The sequence below is a fragment of the Microcaecilia unicolor genome, chromosome 3 (assembly GCF_901765095.1).
Source record: "Microcaecilia unicolor chromosome 3, aMicUni1.1, whole genome shotgun sequence".
In the NCBI taxonomy this organism is placed as follows: domain Eukaryota; kingdom Metazoa; phylum Chordata; class Amphibia; order Gymnophiona; family Siphonopidae; genus Microcaecilia; species Microcaecilia unicolor.
Window position 1 is genome coordinate 266065840 of NC_044033.1, and position 20701 is coordinate 266086540.

At 41.7% G+C, this 20701-nt stretch overlaps 1 protein-coding gene across 4 annotated transcripts in view; it reads right to left on the minus strand.

Moving 5' to 3' along the window:
• Nucleotides 1-8187: 8187 nt before the first annotated feature.
• PRKD3 (protein kinase D3) overlaps nucleotides 8188-20701 on the minus strand; it is a 243652-nt gene continuing 231138 nt past the window's right edge. For all 4 annotated transcript variants that reach the window (XM_030198066.1, XM_030198067.1, XM_030198064.1 and 1 more), the window contains one exon: nucleotides 8188-10820. In XM_030198066.1, coding sequence (XP_030053926.1) covers nucleotides 10647-10820 — 174 coding nt within the window. In that variant the 3' untranslated portion in view covers nucleotides 8188-10646. The remainder of the gene's footprint in view (nucleotides 10821-20701) is intronic.

Consider the following 20701-nt stretch of genomic DNA (forward strand, 5'->3'; position numbering starts at 1 on the left):
ATTATGCTAGGAGCATAAAAAGCATTAAAAGCTAGATGCATAAAAGTATCCAAAAGCATTCAAAAAGGCACTTAGACAATTTAGTGTTATGCTAGATGCATAAACAGCATTTAAAAGCATTTAAAAGACACTTAGATACTTGTTCATATTATTACTCTCAGAACTTTTAAATTTCATATCTCTTACGCGCTGTGGTTTTGTCCGTAGTTCTTGGAGACAGTCGGCTATCTATCCATGGGGGGATCGGCGGGATAATTCAATCGTCTCTTACTCCGTTTGACCCTTTGGTGTGGTGCCGCGATAGTCCTGGTTCCGATGGGTTTGAGGGTGATTTTAAGCCGCGTGGCTCGTTAGAGAGTCGCTAGATCTCCAGGACGAAGGGGAAATCGCGGTCTGCCCAGGTGTGGCTCGTGTCGTCCTTTTCACCTTCCGATCCTCTGATACACTGCGCCACTGCAGCCCATATGTTCTGGTGGCACCGGTGGCTTCCCAATAGTGGCACCTCTACGGTGCAGTGTGGTGGCTGCAGACAGAAGGGGATCCACACCGGTAGTCAGCGATGGACGTGCAGCACACAGCTTAGATCGTGTGGGGCCTTAGATCCACGTGGTTGTCGGCCAGAAAGCAGCGATCCGATGTGGCTGGATCAATTCTCCCCGTTGGGCCGGTAGTCCGCAACAGTTTCAAAGGCGTCTCAAAACTCGGCGGATTTCCTCGCGTGCAGGTCCGCGTCACCAGGAAGCTGTTTGAGATTCCTTCAGTCCCTCGTTCTGGGCTTCAGGTGAGCCTTCCAGTCGGGGTGGGTGCTCATCTGCATTCCGTTTTCGTTACCTGCTACCGTGATAGGACAATGCCCTTTTGTGCATGTCCTGGTTTACTACTTGCATGTTAAACTGGCTAGAACCAGTTTAAAACCCACGTTAATGGCTCATTAAGTTTAGTGCATCTGGCCCTGGGTCACATTTTTTTCATTTTGGTTTTCCCCCTGGTAGGGTGTGAGTGACACTAAGTATTTTCTTGTCCACTGTCTCACAAAATGTTTCCTCACAGATTGGGTAATCTGCCAATTATTGCTGTTGAATAAGCCCCGTATAACTGGGGCCATCAGGACCCTATAGGGCACATGTAGGGTCAGGCTACATCTGATTATAGCTCTCTTCTTGGATCCAGGCCTCCCTCTGAGCCTCCACCACACTCATTACCTGAGTGGGATATATGGGTACTATAATCTCCACAGGTTCCACACCAGGTGCTTGAGGTAGCAATCCCTCTGCTGAGTTTCAGCATCTTTTCATCTCCAGCCCAGCTGGGCTTGATCTACTGGTCCCACAAATACTCTGGAGGGACAGGTGTCTGCATTAATTGTCTCGCCCTACTCATACAGGAGCAGGATGGATTCACTCCTTTTAGAAAACAATCTATCACTGGATTCCGGACCACCCAGTCGGTAGATAGATCAGTGGGGATCACAGGAGGGGGCAGAATCGAACGGGGACGACCATCTCTCTAAGGATGTCCCGGCGAAGGGGTGGGGAACCGCTATTATCGAAACAAGATGGGTGTCCATCTTTCGTTTCGATAATACGGTCAGGGACGCCCAAATCTCAACATTTAGGTCGACCTTAAAGATAGTCGACCTAAATGTTGAGATGGTCGTCCCCGGTTTTCGGCCGTAATGGAAACCGAGGACACCCATCTCAAAAATGACCAAATCCAAGGCATTTGGTCGTGGGAGGAGCCAGCATTTATAGTGCACTGGTCCCCCTCACATGCCAGGACACCAACCGGGCATCCTAGGGGGCACTGTAGTGGACTTCACAAATTGCTCCCAGGTGCATAGCTCCCTTACCTTCGGTGCTGAGCCCCCCAACCCCCCCCAAAACCCACTCCCCACAACTGTACACCACTACCATAGCCCTAAGGGGTGAAGGGGGGGGCACCTACATGTGGGTACAGTGGGTTTCGGCTGGGTTTTGAAGGGCTCACATTCACCAGCACAAGTGTTAACAGGTGGGGGGGGGGGATGGGCCTGGGTCCGCCTGCCTGAAGTGGGCTGCACCCATTAAAACTGCTCCAGGGACCTGCATACTGCTGTCATGGAGCTGGGTATGACATTTGAGGCTGGCAAAAAATTAAAAAATATATATTTTTTTTTTAGGTTGGGAGGTGGTTGGTGACCACTGGGGGAGTAAGGGGAGGTCATCCACGATTCCCTCCGGTGGTCATTTGGTCAGTTCGGGCACCTTTTTGAGGCTTGGTCGCAAGAAAAAAAATGGACAAAGTAAGGTCAGCCAAGTGCTCGTCAGGGACGCCCTTCTTTTTTCCATTATCGGCCAAGGACACCCATCTCTTAATCACGCCCCAGTCCCGCCCTCGCTATGGTGCCGACATGCCCCTGTGAACTTTGGTCGTCCCCGCGACAGAAAGCAGTTGAGGGTGCCCAAAATCGACTTTAGACTATGCCGATTTGGGTGACCTTAGGAGAAGGATGCCCATCTCCCAATTTGTGTCGGAAGATGGGCGCCCTTCTCTTTCGAAAATAAGCCTGCTGATCTTTCTATTTTGCCAAGGCTAGAATTATTACTGCAACATTTTGGACTCTACAATTGTGCCATACTTCTAGTTTGTAACCATGAGTAGATGTTGTTGCTTTAATCCAACCTCAATACAGTTGCTTGCAACAATATTGCTGCAAAATCTTATGGGTAAAATACTCACCAATTCTTCCTTTTAGATATGGTCTCATAAGTACATAAGTAGTGCCATACTGGGAAAGACCAAAGGTCCATCTAGCCCAGCATCCTGTCACCGACAGTGGCCAATCCAGGTCAAGGGCACCTGGCACGCTCCCCAAACGTAAAAACATTCCAGACAAGTTTTATTCATAAGTACATAAGTATTGCTAAACTGGGACAGACCAAAGGGCCATCAAGCCCAGCATCCTGTTTCCAACAGTGGCCAATCCAGGTCACAAATACCTGGTAAGATCCTAAAACAGTACATTTTATGCTGCTTATACTAGAAATAAGCCCAAGTCATTTTAATAATGGTCCATGGACTTTTCATTTAGGAAGCCGTCCAAACCTTTTTAAAACCCCGCTAAGCTAATCACATTCACCACATTCTCTGGCAAAGAATTCCAGAGTTTAATTACACGTTGAGTGAAGAAACGTTTTCTCTGATTTGTTTTAAATTTACTACTTTGTAGCATCACATGCCCCTTAAACAAACGATTCACGTCTACCCATTCCACTCCTCATTATTTTATAAACCTTTATCATATCTCCCCCTCAGCCGCCTTTTTTTCCAAGCTGAAGAGCCCTACCCCTTCAGCCTTTCCTCACAGGGAAGTTGTCCCATTCCCTTTATCATTTTCGTCACCCTTCTCTGTACCTTTTCTAATTTCACTATATCTTTTTTGAGATGCGGCGACCAGAACTGAACACAATATTCGAGGTGCAGTCGCACCATGGAGCGATACAAAGGCATTATAACATCCACATTTTTGTTTTCCATTCCTTTCCTAATAATGCCTAACATTCTATTTGATTTCTTAGTCACCATTTAACCCTACTCTGTTTTCTATCTTTTAACCAATTTTTAATCCACAATAGGACACTACCTCCTGTCCCATGACTCTCGAATTTCTTCTGGAGTCTTTCATGAAGTACTTTGTCAAATGCCGTTTGAAAATCCAGATACACTATATCAACCAGCTCGCCTTTATCCACATGTTTGTTCACCCCTTCAAAGAAATGTAATAGTTTGGTGAGGCAAGATTTCCCTTCACTAAATCCATGTTGGCTTTCAGGCTTATTTTCGAAAGTGATCGCCGGCGATCTTCTGACATAAATCGGAAGATGGCCGGTGATCTCGCAGAAGCGGCAAAATCGGTATAATCAAAAGCTGCTTTTTTGACACCATCGCCGTGCCGGTGAATGTTCAAGGGGGTGTATCGGCGGCGTAGCGAAGGCGGGACATGGGCAGGCATGGGCATGGCTACCAGATGGCCAGCTTTCGCGGATAATGAAAAAAAAAAGCGGCGTTAAGCAGTATTTCGCCGGTCCTTTAATTTTCACGACCAAGCCTCAAAAAGATGCCCCAATTGACCAGATAACCACCGGAGGGAATGGGGGACGACCTCCCCATACTCCCCCAGTGGTCACCAACCCCCTCCCACACTAAAAAAATAAAAATAACTTTTTTGCCAGCCTCAAATGTCATACCCAGCTCCCTGACAGCAGTATGCAAGTCCCTGGAGCAGTTTTTAATGGGTGCAGTGCACTTCAGGCAGGCAGACCCAGGTCCATCCCCCCCTACCTGTTACACTTGTGGTGCTAAGTGTTGAGCACTCCAATCCCCCCCCCCCCCAAAACCCACTGTGCCCACATTTAGGTGCCCCCCTTCCCCCATAAGGGCTATGGTAGTGGTGTAGAGTTGTGGGAAGTGGGTTTGGGGGGGATTTGGGGGGCTCAGCACCCAAGGTAAGGGAGCTATGCACCTGGGAGATATTTGTATATATATTATTTTATTTTTATTAGTGCCCCCTAGGGTGCTCAGTTGGTTTCCTGGCATGTCAGGGGGACCAGTGCACTACAAATGCTGGCTCCTCCCATGACCAAATGCCTTGGATTTCGCCGGGTTTGAGATCGCCGGCATTTTTTTCCATTATTGCTGAAAAACACAACCAGAGATCTCAAACCCGGCGAACTCTGGCAATTGGCCAGGCTAAACCGTTGCGCCGCCGCCAAAATAGATCGCCGGCGACGTTCGATTATGCACCTCCACGTCTCATTAATCTGTGCTTTTGAATATGCTCTGTAAATTTGTTCTTTATAATAATCTCTACCATTTTGCCAGGCACCGATGCCAGGATCACCGGTCTATAATTTCCCAAATCTCCTCTGGAACCTTTTTAAAATATCAACGTTAGATTGGCCACCCTCCAATCTCCCGGTACCACGCTCAATTTTAAAGATATATTACATATTACTAATAATAGTTCTGCAAGTTCATTTTTCAATTTTATCAGTACTCTGGGATGAATACCATCTGGTCCACGAGATTTGCTACTCTTCAATTTGTCAAATTGACCCATTACATCCTCCAGGTTTATAGAGATTTCATTCAGTTTCTCCGACTCATCAGCTTTGAATACCATTTCTGGCACCGGTATCTCTCCCAAATCTCCCTCGTTTAAGACAGAAGCAAATAATTCATTTAATCTCTCCACTACAGCTTTGTCTTCCCTGATTGCCCCCTTTACCCCTTGGTCATTTAGTGGTCCAACCAATTCTTTTGCTGGCTTAATACTTTCAATATACCTAAAAAAAGATTTTACTGTGTGTTTTTGCCTCCAGTGCAATCTTTTTTTCAGAGTCCCTCTTTGCCCTCTTTATCAGCGCTTTGCATTTGACTTGACATTCCTTATGCTGTTTCTTATTAGTTTCAGTCAGTTCCTGCTTTCATTTTCGGAAGGATTTTCTTTTAGCTTCCTTCACCTCACTTTTTAACCATGCTGGCTGTCATTTGGTATTCCTCTCTCCTTTTTTAATACACGGAATAAAGGATAAAGGTGAGCCATATGATATTGTGTATCTGGATTTTCAGAAGGCGTTTGACAAAGTACCTCATGAAAGACTCCAGAGGAAATTGGAGAGTCAGGGGATAGGAGGTAGTGTTCCATTATTAAATGGACTTGGGGAAAATCCACTATTTCTGGGATTAGCAGTATAGAATGTTTTGTACTTTTTGGGATCTTGCCAGGTATTTGTGACCTGGATTGGCCACTGTTGGAAACAGGATGCTGGGCTTGATGGACCTTTGGTCTTTCCTAGTATGGCAATACTTATGTACTTATTTGGCCTGGGCTTCCAGGATGGTATTTTTGAACAGAATCCACGCCTGATGTAAATTTTTGACCCTCGAAGCTGCTCCTCTAAGTTTGTTTTTCACTGTTCTTCTCATTTTATCATAGTCTCCTTTTTAAAAGTTAAACGTAAGGGCTATGGTAGTGGCATACAGTTGCGGATAGTGGGTTTTGGGAGGTTTGGGGGGCTCAGCACACAAGGTAAGGGAGCTATGTACCTTGGAGCATTAGGAGTCACCCTTTCCTGGTCGGTGACTCAATGTGGAACCTTGAATTACGTAGCTATAATTCGGGTTCCTCTTTCCTACATGCATCACTTGACAGTTGCTCACAATAAACATAATCTGCCATTTAGATGCCCAGTCTCCCAGTCTCGTAAGGTCTTTTTGCAATTTTTCACAATCCTCTTGCGATTTAACAACTTTGAATAGCTTTGTTGTCATCAGCAAATTTAAATACCTCACTAGTTACTCCCATCTCTAGATCATTTATAAACATGTTAAAAAGCAGCAGTCCTAGCACAGACCCCTGGGGAACCCTACTATCTATCCTTGTCCATTGAGAAAACTGACCATTTAACCCTACTCTCTGTTTTCTATTTTTTAACCAGTTTTTAATCCACAATAGGATACTACCTCCTAACTCATGACTCTCCAATTTCCTCTGGAGTCTTTCATGAGTCTGTCAAATGCCTTTTGAAAATCTAGATACACAATATTGACCGGATCATCCTATTCTTAGGAACTTGGGGCCATTTACTTTAAGGGCTTTGAAGATCAGACATAGAGTTTTAAATTTAATCCTGTATTGTACTGGTAGCCAGTGAAGTTTTTTTAAAAAATGGTGTCATGTGGTCACATCCCTTGCAACCTTCTCTGAGTCTTGCTGCAGCATTCTGAATCAACTGGAGCTGGTGCAGGCCCTTTGTAGTCAGACTGTTGCAGAGTACATTACAGTAATCCAGTCCTGATGTTATCATGGCATGCTCAACTAGGAAAAGATTTACCTTCTCGATGTAAGGTGAGAGGCAGCATAGCTGTCGAATATAGTAGAAACAGCTCTTGAAGGTTGCTTGGATTTGGGGAATCAGAGTAAGTGTTAACTCTGGTGAAAACCTCCTGTGACAAGTGTTCCGAGACCATAGCCTCTGTAACCTGATTACCTTCCTGCAATTACTGAGGCTGAAAAGAAGACTATTGCAAATTCTCATTAGGAGCAGTAGAAGTTAACAATACCTTTTTGAGTCTCGAGTTAAAATAGCTGCTTCTCCCTTTTGTGAAGGACAATCCAGCTCTTTATTGCTGATGAAAGCAGAGAATGGTGCTTAGAGGAATTTGCTTTAGAGGATATTTTTTCTGTGTAGCAGAAACAGAGGAGGGACCAGGAAGATTTTTTGCATCAAGCACCACAATGTTCAGAGGAACTGCTTGAACAATAACCACAGAGGGAACATCTCTTAACTGTCTCTGACAGTGCCTCAAAAGTTAAAGCAGAGCATAAAAGGGAGTGCAAAGAGGTAACTATTAATCTACCAGAGCTTCTAGTCCAAGGCAGAAGCAGCAAAACAGCGACAAAACAAATCCGCTGAACGCAGGAACTCCAGGGCCTTCTAGTCACAGAAAATAATAAAGTAATAAAGCCACAGAGTATGCCCTTTCCCTGGATATCTCCAAAACAGATTAAATTGCTATTTTCTAAAAAGCAATTACTCATCCCCTGCTGAGAGAAATGCTGGCTCTGAAGAGAAAAATGCTTAAGGGGGGGGGGGGGGTGGATCAGCCTGCATGAAAACACCAGTTCATAAGTCAAATACGGTTCTCTATTTTAAAAAAAAAATATCTGATTAACAAATGAGATAAAAGTCCAACTCCTGAAGTAAGTTATAAAATGAATAAAGAAATTAAGAAGAGAGAAAGAGAGAGAGACCTGGACTCCAAGTGTTTCCCTAGGAGTTCAAGTTATCCTTGGAACTCATTGCTTCCCAGCTGTGCTCAGCTGGGTGACCAGTTCTCCATTGGGACCAGGAGCAGTTCATCAACCTAGACCTGTAAAACTGACTTGTCACCATCTTCTCGAGACAGAGAATACCAATGAGCTATGTCTGTGCAGAACATCTTATACAACACAGCTCATAGCTCTTCAGACGTTCCCCATCTGCTGGTTGAAGGACTCATCCCATGTGTTCTGGTCTGATGGGATGAAAAGAAAATCACTTAAAAAAATAATTAAGTCAGAACACAATTTGCCTGTGATTTGTCTTACCATAGTTAACTGCTACACCAACCTTCCACACCACAACAATAAATATTTTTCTCTTTATTACCTCAAAATATGAATAAATATTACTAAAAGAAATAGCCAAGTTATACAAACTTATTGTAGGTTTTTTTTGAGTCTCTTTACAATGTGCAATATTTTTATAACATGAAACACTGAATAGTAAATTATTTTTATCATTCTGTTTGTGACATACATTACAGAAACAGGCTTTAGTAATAATAAACATGAACAGAAGTACATGTTATATTATACATGATTTTAAAAGGACCGTTTCTAAAAATACTGTTATTCTCATCTCCACATCTTTACATTATGTTTCTGCCATCTTTGTATAATATCAATGTGATGTTTTAGTTCAACATGAACTAATATTAATATAGCATTTCGTATAAACTGTTGCAACTAAATGAAACCTAAAATTATCTAATAATGACCTGAATCTATGACAAGCTTTTCATTGTTTAATTCACAAGTTTGCATCTAAACAACTGCTAGCAGCTTAAGAGTGCAAGCTTCAAAACAGATTTCATTTTTTTGATGAGTTAATTCATTAAGAGTAAATAGCAAAATTCCAGTTATTCTGTTACTCTGTTTTTAGATAAAACTTAGATTTCTGATTGTCAGCCTATGACATAATAAATCATAAACACAGTGGTGGTACTGATTCTTTCAGGGGTCAAATTTCAAACTGGCTACTTTGCAGCAAAGTACACATGGTTGGTTTTCTTTTTTTTTTTACCTAGGCCCTTGATTAAATTTCAAATGGAAAGCATTGTGTACTTTCTGTTTGAAAACCGAAATGGGTACAAAGTACACATGGACATTTGCACCTCTTTTCTGTGGAGGTAGAATATTTCATGGAAAATAACGAGGGTAGATCTGAAAATCTACTCTATCCAGGTCATTTTCCATTCCTGCCCAAAATGTGGTTAAACACACATGCGTTACAATATGCTACATACTTTTAGGAAGATTGAAGGAAGACAATTTTCAAACAATTTACAGAGATAATATCACTATTTACCCAAGTAAATGGTTTTGAAACTTGTCCTCGTAGAAAAATATCTGTAAAATCACTCTTGAGCATTAAGATTAAAAAAAAATCTTATTAACAACTGTAAACAATTATATTCATTCCCATTCTTTGGGGCTTCTCTTTTGAAAAGGCAGCCTTTTGAGTGAGCCTTGTAACAATCATTTTTCTCATATTTTTTTTTTGGTATACATTTTTAACTCCCTCTGACTTAATTTAGCAAGTTCTGTTCAAAATTTACTGCATAAGGTTAGAAAGGAGATAATACTCTTCAAACTTTGGCATATGGCTTATTGAGAAATAGGAAAATGTTAAGACCATGAGGAATTAATTTTGATTCTTACATACACTACAAAACACATAGGGATGCTTTTACAAAGGCGCTCTAGTGTTCTTAGTGCGCGTTCTAATGATTAGCACATGCTAGACGCTACAGACGCCCATAGAAATATATGGGGGGTCTCTAACATTTTGTCACCTTCATCACGACAGTCACGTGACTGCCACCGGTAGTGAGCCCTTGTGCTTTTCCGGGATCGGTGGTATCTGGCCAAATGGCATGAGTCTGCTCTGGGACCAGCAGTAGGAAAGCCCAGTGCTTCACCTGTGATAATCGCCGTTCTCCAGCAGTTGAGCCCCTGGGTGCTGGTGGCCGACAGGACTTGAGGAGAGTCTGGGCGAGAATGGATTGCTTGGGATAGCCCCCCGTGTTGGTTGCAAGGTCCAAGCGGCCAAGGAACAGAGTTCTGTCTATAACAGGTTTAGGCAGACGACTAACAGAATGCAGTGTCCAATTTAGGCCTACTAGTTCAGCAGGCGACCAGCAGCGGTCAGAGTCAGGTTCAGGCTTATAGGTTCAAGCAGACGGCTAGCAGAAGTCAGAGTCAGGTTCAGACAGGCAAGAGACAAAAGAAAAAAAATGCACTAGTGCTTACCAACGCAGTAGTAGCTGAGGTGACAAGACCCAGGCCGGCTCTCCCCTAAGAAGGGAAGGCGTCTGACATCACAGATGGAGCATACCCTACAAGGAGACGAGCCGCGCATGCCAAATCACAGGGGTGAGTCCAGGGAAAGCGTTGCATATGCTGAAGACCAGAAAATGCATCTGGGGATGGAACAGAATGCGCTGAGTCCATCGGTTGCGTACACCGAATGCACTGTGTTTGCTTCCAGAGCCTTCATCAAGGTTGTGACACATTTAGTGCGTGCTTATTTTTAGCACGCGCTAAAAATGGTAGTGCACCTTTGTAAAAGTACCCCTTAAACACTTTTTCAATTTATGTATAGTATATTCCTCAACAACTACACATGTATAACTGATGCACACAGTTGGCTATCAGATCATATTTCCTTTATTACTGAAATCAGCTAGGCAGCAAGGTCATTTATGTGTGCCACAGAAGGTGGAAATAACAGTTAAGACGTAAAATGCCTTTCCCTAATAGAGAAGCTTTGCCTAGCTGGTTAAGGATCTTCTTCCATATCATCCATATTAGGAGCCATAATGAAATGTTTTGGGTATGTTAGACTGTGTTCATTTGAAAATTCTTCCCAGCGTGCATCATCACTCTCATGAGTAATGTAACGTTCTCCGATTCGTGTTTCAAATTCTCTGAGGTCAAGCCATGTTTGATAATCCTAAAATAAATGACAACAAAGCGAGAAAATTTAATGTCTAAATATTCAGTTGGGCTATTTGCAAAAAGCAATGCAAAAATCTTATCAGAAATAGTTGTATGGATATGTAGAAGTTACAGAAAGATAAGATCCAGTAAAATTTATGCTCTGAATACATAGGTAAATTATTAGAATAATGGCGTATTTGCATATGTGTGCACATATGCACAATAAATGCAAAAATTCATCCCACGTACTATTCAGTAAATACGTGCATATCTTACAAAGCACCTATTTTACAGGTAGGCTTATATATGGGTGGTATAGCTTCAAATACTCTTCACTTAGTTAGTGTATCGTTCCATGGAACACAAAACCACAACATGTTTACAACAATACCATACCCTACAATGACTATAGATATAAATATAATGGTGAAATCACTGTGTGTCACCATAAGCACAAGCAATGCGTCGCAAATGAAGAACAAAGCTATCAGCTACTTCCGCTAGCAACAGTGACTGTGTTCACACATCACCGTAATCTCAAATGTGAATAATAAATTGTGTACATATTGTTCATGTGGGTTTTTGTGTTCGTAAAGAAATACAATGTGCTGAACTTAGTGTGCCCAAAATACAATCAGATACATTTTCAAAAAGCTCTTTACATCATTCTATAACTTAGCTTTGGCGTTTGTCTCCATGAGCTGCAGTCAACGGAGACAAACGCCAAAGCTAAGTTAAAGAATGATTTAGAGAGCTTTTTGAAAATTTATCTGATTGTATTTTGGGCACACTAAGTTCAGCACATTGTATTTCTTTACGAACACAAAAATCCACATGAACAATATGTACACAATTTATTATTTGTTCACATAAAAGATCACGGTGATGTGTGAACACAGTCACCTTTGTTAGCGGAAGTAACTGTTAGCTTTGTTCCTTATCTATGACACATTGCTTGTGAGCATGGTGACAAACTGAGTGATTTCTTTTCACCATTATATTTATATTCATCGTAGTGCACGGTACTGTTGTAAACATATTGTGGTTTTGTGTTCCATAGAGCGATACACTAAGTAAGAGTATTTATCAGTTATATTCTCTGCTCACAGACATACATATATATTCTTTACAAGTTGCTTGTATATTGGCGGAACATGCATGTGACCCAAATTTAACAATAAGTGATGTACGTATTTCCAACATTTAGGCACAAGCATCAGCTTTATAGGTGTGTATCTCATCTGTTACACTAGTATTCTATATATGAAAGTAGGCATCTATTTCCATTTATAGAACAGGCACCTGAATATTACCCCTTAAAGGGTATAAGAGCCACCTAGGTTGAGGCAGCAAGTATGTGCAAAAAGCAAAGTTACTCATCTATAGCAGGTGGTTCTTTGAACACAGCAGGATGAATATTTTCACTAATGGGTGATGTTATCAGAATGAGCCCGCTACAGGAAGCGTTCCCCAGCATCCTTTTTTAGAAGTGTTTAGAAGCGGCTTAATGAGTACGTGCTCGCTTTTTCATTTGCCATCGTCATGTGGGACCAGATCAGTAAGACGCAATAGTGATAGAATTCAACTTCAAGCGGAGGTGAGAAGGGCAGTGAGAATATTTATCCTTCTGTCCTCGGAAAAAAACAGCTATAGATGAATAACTTTGATTTCTCTGAAGATGAGGATTGTCTGACCAAAACGGCTGAATTGAACCTTTTCGAAGTTAGTTTTGAGACGTGACTCTGACAGGTGTGAAGGTATTCAAGCAGTTTTTGTGTAAGGTTGGAAAAGGGATCTAGGGCCTTGACCTCAAACCAGATGTCAAACTTCCCCATACATACAAAACAGTGATTCCACAGACCCTGTAATCACTCATATCCTCAAGGAATTCCTTCTTCCTTTGCTTTCATACTTATACAACATAGTCTCTACTAGTCTTAGAGATGGTAGCTTTTCCCCAGACTGGAAAGTGGCAGTCATTCATCCCCACCTGAAGGACATTAACACAAACCTTTCTGTACCATTACACTACCAGCCTATATCTACCACTATGTATTAAGGATCCTTGAAAAGATTATTGCAACCCAGCTGTTATTTTACCTAGACCAAACTGAAGCTCTTTCTTCACCCAAGAGAAACTTGCTTGCTCCTCTTCCACTACTACACAGAGTGTACACATCTCGCCTTAGCTGACTTCATCAGAATCAGCCTGGATGAAAGGAGCGAGGTCTTGTTCTCTTTAGACCTCTCTGCTGCATTTGGGGCCCCTTTTATTAAGCCGCTTAGGCGCCTACGTGCGCACAACGCACGCCAAATTGGCATTACCGCACAGTTACCCCTTGGCCCTTGCAGTAATTTCAATTTTGGCACACGTTGGCTACGCACTTCTGGAAAATATTTTTTATTTTCTGGCATGCATAGCAGACGCTCGCCAAGTGGCATCTGACACACATAGGTCATTACCGCCCAAATTCTTTACCGCTAGGTCTATGGCTGGAGGTAAGATCTCAGACCCAAAATGGACACGCAGCAATTTTGATTTTGCCGCATGTCCATTTTCATCAAAAAAAGGTCTTTTTTACAGGTGCGCTGAAAAATGATTCTGCGCACGCACAAAATCCACGCCTACACTACCGCAGGCCATTTTTCAGTGCGCCTTGGTAAAAAGACCCCTTGATTTGGTTAATCATTCCATCCTTCTCAAAAGGCTTTCTGAGCTTTATATCTCTGAAGCCGCACTTTCTTGGTTTCATTCCTATCTAGGCTATCTTTCAGGGTCTGCTGATCTCAGTCCACTTTGTCATTACAGTTTATCCAGTGGAATGCCTCAAGGTTCAATACTGGGCCCTATTCTCTTTAATATCCCCCTGGTGCTGTTAGTACAATCACTGAATTTCACACACTTCACTTATGTTGATGACATCTAGTTTTAAACTGTCCTTGAATCTATTATTGCTGCTTCTCTCTCGAGTCTTTCATAAAAGCTAGAAAATTGTGAATGGTTTGCTGATAATAGCCTTAAATGTAATCCTTCAAAAAACCACTGCCATTTATTTATTTATTACATTTGTACCACGCGATTTCCCACACATTTCAGGTTCAATGCGGCTTACGTAGTAATTTGAAATACAAAGTCTTATAATGAGAGAAAAAAATGTCAAACTGTAATAAAACATAGTAATGGTGAAGCTTAATAATATATTGTTAGGATAAGGGAAGGTAAACAGGATAGGATAGGTTGGGGGAAATGGGGTAAGGAGGGATATGGTAAAAGAGATGGAGAAGAAAAAGTTGGGATGAGTAAAGGGAGAATGGGGAAGTGGGGTAGGTATAACCAATGATGTGGTCGATATCAGTGTCAGAACGGATTTGGGAGTGTAGGCTAATAAGATTAAGTTGGGTCATTAGAGTAGGCTTGCTTAAATAAATGAGCTTTCAACATTTTTCTAAAGGGTAAGTAGTCGTTAATTGTTCAGATAGATCTTGATAGAACATTCCAAAGCTGGCTTCTCAAAAAGGAGAACCTGGATGAATAGTAGGTCTTGTATTTAATTTCTCTGCAGTTGGGAAGGTGTAGGTTGAGATAAGTTCGTGAGGACATTAGGTTCACTTGATGGAAATTAGGTTCAATTGATGGAAATCCCCTCCAAGATCTCACCCAGTGTTATTTAATGGTGCTTCCATTCCTTTCCAGCTTTCTGTCAAGGTCCTGGGTGGTACTCTAGATAGCTGCTTGACTTTCAACTCTTGCATTTCAAACATAGTGAAGAAATCATTTTTTTACTCTGAAGCAGCTGCAGGCAATTTGTTCCCTTTTAGAAAAAAAGCATTACACCTCCTCTTGCATTCCTTGGTGATTTCATACTTAGACTACTGCAACTCAGTACCACAAGGTCTGAAGCTCTCCCACAATAGAGGGATCCAAGTCATCCAAAATACCACTATTAAATTTCTAAATGGTGCCATGAAATATGGCCATGTCATTCCTGACTGAAGAATGCCCCATCTCTTGCCACACTGGTCAGCTGGTTTATTTCTTATATGTCTGCTCTGTCTGTTCATTCTTCACATCATAATCTATTGGTCATCCTGTCACCTTCACTTTCAAATTAGATTAGATAGTACCAGGTATTGTTTCAGCATGCTAGCCCCCACATTATGGAATAATTTGCCTTCGCATATATCCCTGGAGATATCTTTTAAGAAATTTAAGTCAGTATTGAAAACCCACTAGTTCAGCCAGGTTTTCCCCAACTAAGAATTTCTGCCCTTCCATGATGCATTAGCTTGGCACTGCTTTGAGGTACTACAGAAATGCTCTTACCTCCTCTACCATTCCACCTATTGTCTCTTATAGATTAAAGCCCTCTGTACTGCTCCCCAGTATCTCTCCACACTCGTCCTTCCCTACACCCCTTCCCGTGCACTCCGCTCCATGGATAAATCCTTCTTATCTGTTCCCTTCTCCACTACTGCCAACTCCAGACTTCGCGCCTTCTGTCTCGCTGCACCCTACGCCTGGAATAAACTTCCTGAGCCCCTACGTCTTGCCCTATCCTTGGCCACCTTTAAATCTAGACTGAAAGCCCACCTCTTTAACATTGCTTATGACTCGTAACCACTCGCCTCCACCTACCCTCATCTCTTCCTTCCCGTTCACATTAATTGATTTGATTTGCTTACTTTATTTATTTTTTGTCTATTAGATTGTAAGCTCTTTGAGCAGGGACTGTCTTTCTTCTATGTTTGTGCAGCGCTGCGTATGCCTTGTAGCGCTATAGAAATGCTAAATAGTAGTAGTAGTGTAGTAATACTAATATGATGACTACATGCAAACATGTAACCTAGGCCTCTTCATGTGGATATCTGCATCTATGCTGTCTATTTGTCTCCCTTGAATTTTTAAAGGTCAATATTAAAAGCGATTTAACTGGCCAAAAATGGTTCCTGGCTGGTTTAATCACTTTTTCGCCGTTAACCGATCATATTCGGTGGCACTTAAGAACATAAGAATATCCATACTGGGTCAGACCAATGGTCCATCTAGCCCAGTAACCTTTTTCTAACAGTGGCCAAGCCAGATCACAAGTACCTGGCAGAAACTCAAATAGTGGCTACATTCCATGCTACCAATCCGAGGGCAAGCAATGGCTTCCCCTTTTCTGTCTCACTAGCAGACTATGGACTTTTCTGTTAGGAACTTGTCCAAACCTTTTTAAAACCCAGATATGCTAACAGTTGTTACATCATCCCCCAGCAACGAGTTCTAGAGCTTAACTATTTGTTGAGTGAAAAAATATTTCTTCCTATTTGTTTTAAACGTATTTCCATTTAACTTCCTTGAGTGTCCCCTAGTCTTTGTACTTTTGGAACGAGTAAAAAAATTGATTCACTTCTACTCGTTCTACAACACTAAGGATTTTGTAGACCTCAATCATATCTCCCCTCATCTGTCTCTTTTCAAAGCTAAAGAGACCTAACCTCTTTAGCCTTTCCTCATATGAGAGGAGTTCCATCCTCTTTATCATTTTGGTCGCTCGTCTTTGAACCTTTTCTAATTCCGCTAATTCTTTTTTGAGATATGGCGACCAGAACTGAACACAATACTCAAGCTGCTGAAAATGTCCAATTAGTGCCCAACTCACAACTGGCTATTTTGGGGATATTCCAGGGGTGGAGTCAACACATGGCCAGTGAAGTGCTGATATTGAGCCTGCAAAGAGGTGGGAAAATGTGGGATACAAATGCAATAAATAAAATATTCAGCACTTTACAGGCCAAGGTAACCGCATAAATAGGGCCAAATAAGTGTCAGTTCTATCTTTATGTGGTTTGTTGTAGCCAGTTAAGTGCTGAATATTGCACTTAATCAACTATGTTTTCGTGGGCTTCATAAATCTGGATCAGATAAGAGTAACAGTGACTGAGATCAAATGGTTCAGTGAATTCCTTTCAAACTGAAATGGTCTCCTAACTGTGGAGTCCCACAAGGATCTCCCCTCTCACCTGTTCAGTCTCTTTATGTCATCCGTTGCCTCAATATACCTGGGTTTTAATGAACTACTATTATCTACACGGATGACATCCTGCTTCTTTTACCAGTGAAAGCATTAAACAAAAGATACAACTCAGTCTGTAGCAAATGGCATGACTGCTATTAGCACCTGGGCTCTGACCAATAAACTGAAATAGAATGCGCAAAACACCAAGGTCCTGTGTTTCTGAAATCAGGGAGTTGAGGTCCCACCATCAATATCTTTTTCCATTGGTCAAAGCTTTACAGTTGCATCTGAAACCAGAGTACTAGGGGTGTTGCTTGATTCTTTCCTCACCTTCTCTTCCCATATTAACCAGCTATGAAAGAAAACAATATTCAAAATGAGAGAGCTATGTCTAGTCAGATCATTCTTCGACCAAAAAGCCATTGCAAACTAAGGCGTTCAAGAATCCGATGGATGGAAAAATTTATAAGCTATATCATTTTTCTAACTGTAAGAGTGACTACATAATCTATACAATCATATGTCCATGCCACAAAATATATGTATTCAGATCGATTTGTCCCAAACACTTACACTTATATGTAGTATACAGTCCAAATTCACACAGTCATCATCTTTGACTTCATAAACGATTTTTTTTGTATGGGGATCATCAGAATACTTAACAGCAAGACCCATTCGGGAACAGCGTCCCACAGTTTATGGTGCTGCATACATCTTCATAGATCACCCGATTTCTTTTAAGTCTCTTTTATTTTTTTATCAATATTCATCAATCTTTTTCTTATTATTAATTTAAGATTTTGAGCGGCAACTTTTTTCATATATGCAGGAGCGAAAAGGAGATGCGAACCTCTTCCCTGAAGAAGGAACACGAAACCTGGCCATGTTGGCGGAGGTTTAGCATGGGTGAAAAATCGCTGCCAAAGCTAAGTACTATTACTACTACTAAGTACTACCTATAAGCATCTCAAAATCTTAAATTAATAATAAGAAAAAGATTGATGAATATTGATAAAAAATAAGAGACTTAAAAGAAATCAGGTGATCTATGAAGATGTATGCAGCGCCATAAACTATGGGACGCTGTTCCCGAATGGGTCTTGCTGTTAAGTATTCTGATGATCCCTGTACAAAAAAATCGTTTATGAAGTCAAAGATGATGACTGTGTGAATTTGGACTGTATACTACATATAAGTGTAAGTGTTTGGGACAAATCGATCTGAATACTTTAACATAAGTCCCCACACGTATACTGTGAGGTCCTTTTAAATTGATTGATACAAAATATATGTAGGCATGACCAGTAGAAGTATTAGACAACGTTTAATAGAGCATAAATCAAATTTGAAAATGGATCGGTTAACAGCACCTATTGTAGAACATTGTATTAACAAGAATCATAAGTTCAATGACCTGAGGTGTTGTATGATCGACGTGGAACCGATGTGGCATCGAGGAGGTAATAGGATACAGAGATTGCAAAGACATGAAGCAAAATGGATACATAGACTCAAATTAATGCAACTGGATGGTTTAAATCAAGAAACAGAATGGGCAGCTTTGTTGTACAGTTACTATTTGGTCTTGTATAGCACATGATGAAGACAGTTTTAGTTGTATATAATGCGCATTGTTCTGCATTAATGAAATGTTCAAAGACAATAATCAATGTTTTTAAACTTTGTATATGATTTGGCATGTAATTTGCATATAATTGTGACGTGAAGAGTTTCAGTGTTTAAAACACTTGACTACTGGTGTCTGACGTAAGCAGCGCCATGACCGAGTTTAAAGATCTGCACCACAACACAGTAACTGCAGAGTAAGTAGTATATTAAATTTGATATTAATCATGGATAAACATGATTTTCTGTTATAGATTGGTTGTCTATTTGTTAAAAGACCCTGAAGAAGCCGCGATTTCAGTGAAACGGATCCTGTTGGCTAAAACAGGTCACTTTACAGCAGCTTTAAATATGCCGTTTGACTTTCATTATTGACAACTGCCAACAAGTGTATTTTTGTTTTCCGAATACTGAGAACCACTAGCGCGTTGAATTACTGTGTTTTCAAAGATTTTATTGAAGAAGAAAGTATTCTTTTCTGAATATATTCTCTGCCTTTATTAGAGGCACTCTTTTTGTGATTCCGGTGGGTTTGATCTCTTCAGATTCCAGATTTTTATTGGTATTATAACTGACTTTTGAAACAAGTTATTGATGCATTACATAATTTTGGTATATAAAATAAGAATCCAATTGCTTGATCATTTTTAAAAAACTGAAACACTAATTCAAAATTGTAGACTGTTTTATCTGATTATTTCGGCAACCATTTTTGAGCAACATTTATAGAATTTCTCCCTACATGTGTAAGTGTTGAACCTACACCTGTAGGCACCAATTTCACAATGTTCAGGTATACTGTTCAGTACTTACACCTGTAAGTGCTGTATTTTAAAAAACCTGCACATAAAGAGCTCACTTACGGAGAGGAGTGAAATAATGATACACAACAGACGTAGTGCAATTGCCCCTTGAAAAAGAGACGATGATTCCAGGTGCCAAGGATCAGGAAACTGGCACTTGCATATGTTTCAGAGCAGGGGCAGAAGCTGCTGTGGGTACTTCTTAAAGTATATGTGTTCGGCCTGGCCAAATCATGGTGCTTAAAATCTCTGAAACCCAGCCATTTAAACAAATAGTAGCTTTCTGAAATTGCCAAATATCCCCCAGATTCTATACAGTGCGACTTGAGTTGCATGCACAAATCCGGTCGTATTCTGGATTTGCACGCGCAACTTTATTAGCTTAACAAGCCAATCAGCACTGATACTTGAACTTAACATGCAATTATTGACACTAATTAGAAGGTAAAATTATGTATCATACCTGATAATTTTCTTTCCATTAATCATAGCTGATCAATCCATAGACTGGTGGGTTGTGTCCATCTACCAGCAGGTGGAGATAGAGAGCAAACTTTTGCCTCCCTATATGTGGTCATGTGCAGCCGGAAACTCCTCAGTATGTCGATATCAAAGCTCCATCCGCAGGACTCAGCACTTAGAGAATTACACCCACAAAGGGACACTCTGCCCAGCTCACCACCGCCGAAACGGGGGAGGGGAATTAACCCAGCTCATCCCCACACAAGTGGGGGAGGGGAATCCGTCCAGCTCATCCCCGCGGAGCGGGGGAGGGACACCACACCCGCCGATGCGGGGGGATCTGGCTTATCCTGCAACCGCAACCGCGGGAGGAGCTGACTGACCCTAACACCGCCGAAGCGGGAGGGGTACAAAGCTGCCCTACAGCCGCACGAAGCGGGAGGGAGTGCCGGCAGAATTTAAATCTCAATCCAGCCCCGTAAAACGGAGGGGAGAGGAATGCAGCAGCTCACTGTAACACAAACTCGTCTCAACTCTTGAAGAATCCAAGTGAAAGAAGAACTTGAACACGAAGTCCTCCTGAAGTAACTGAAGGCTAAACTTGAACCTAAAATTCAACCAGAATATAAACAGTACAGATATCTGGGAGGGGCTATGGATTGATCAGCTATGATTAATGGAAAGAAAATTATCAGGTATGATACATAATTTTACCTTCCATATCATCAAGCTGATCAATCCATAGACTGGTGGGATGTACCGAAGCAGTACTCACCCAGGGCGGGACATAGAAATCCCTGACCGCAACACTGAAGCTCCAAACCGGGCCTCCGCCCGAGCAGCCACAGTCAAGCGGTAATGCCTGGAAAAGGTATGGGCCGAAGCCCAAGTTGCCGCCTTGCAAATCTCTTCCAAGGAGACGGACCCGGCCTCTGCCATCGAGGCCGCCTGAGCTCTAGTGGAGTGAGCCTTCAGCTGGATAGGCGGCACCTTCCCCG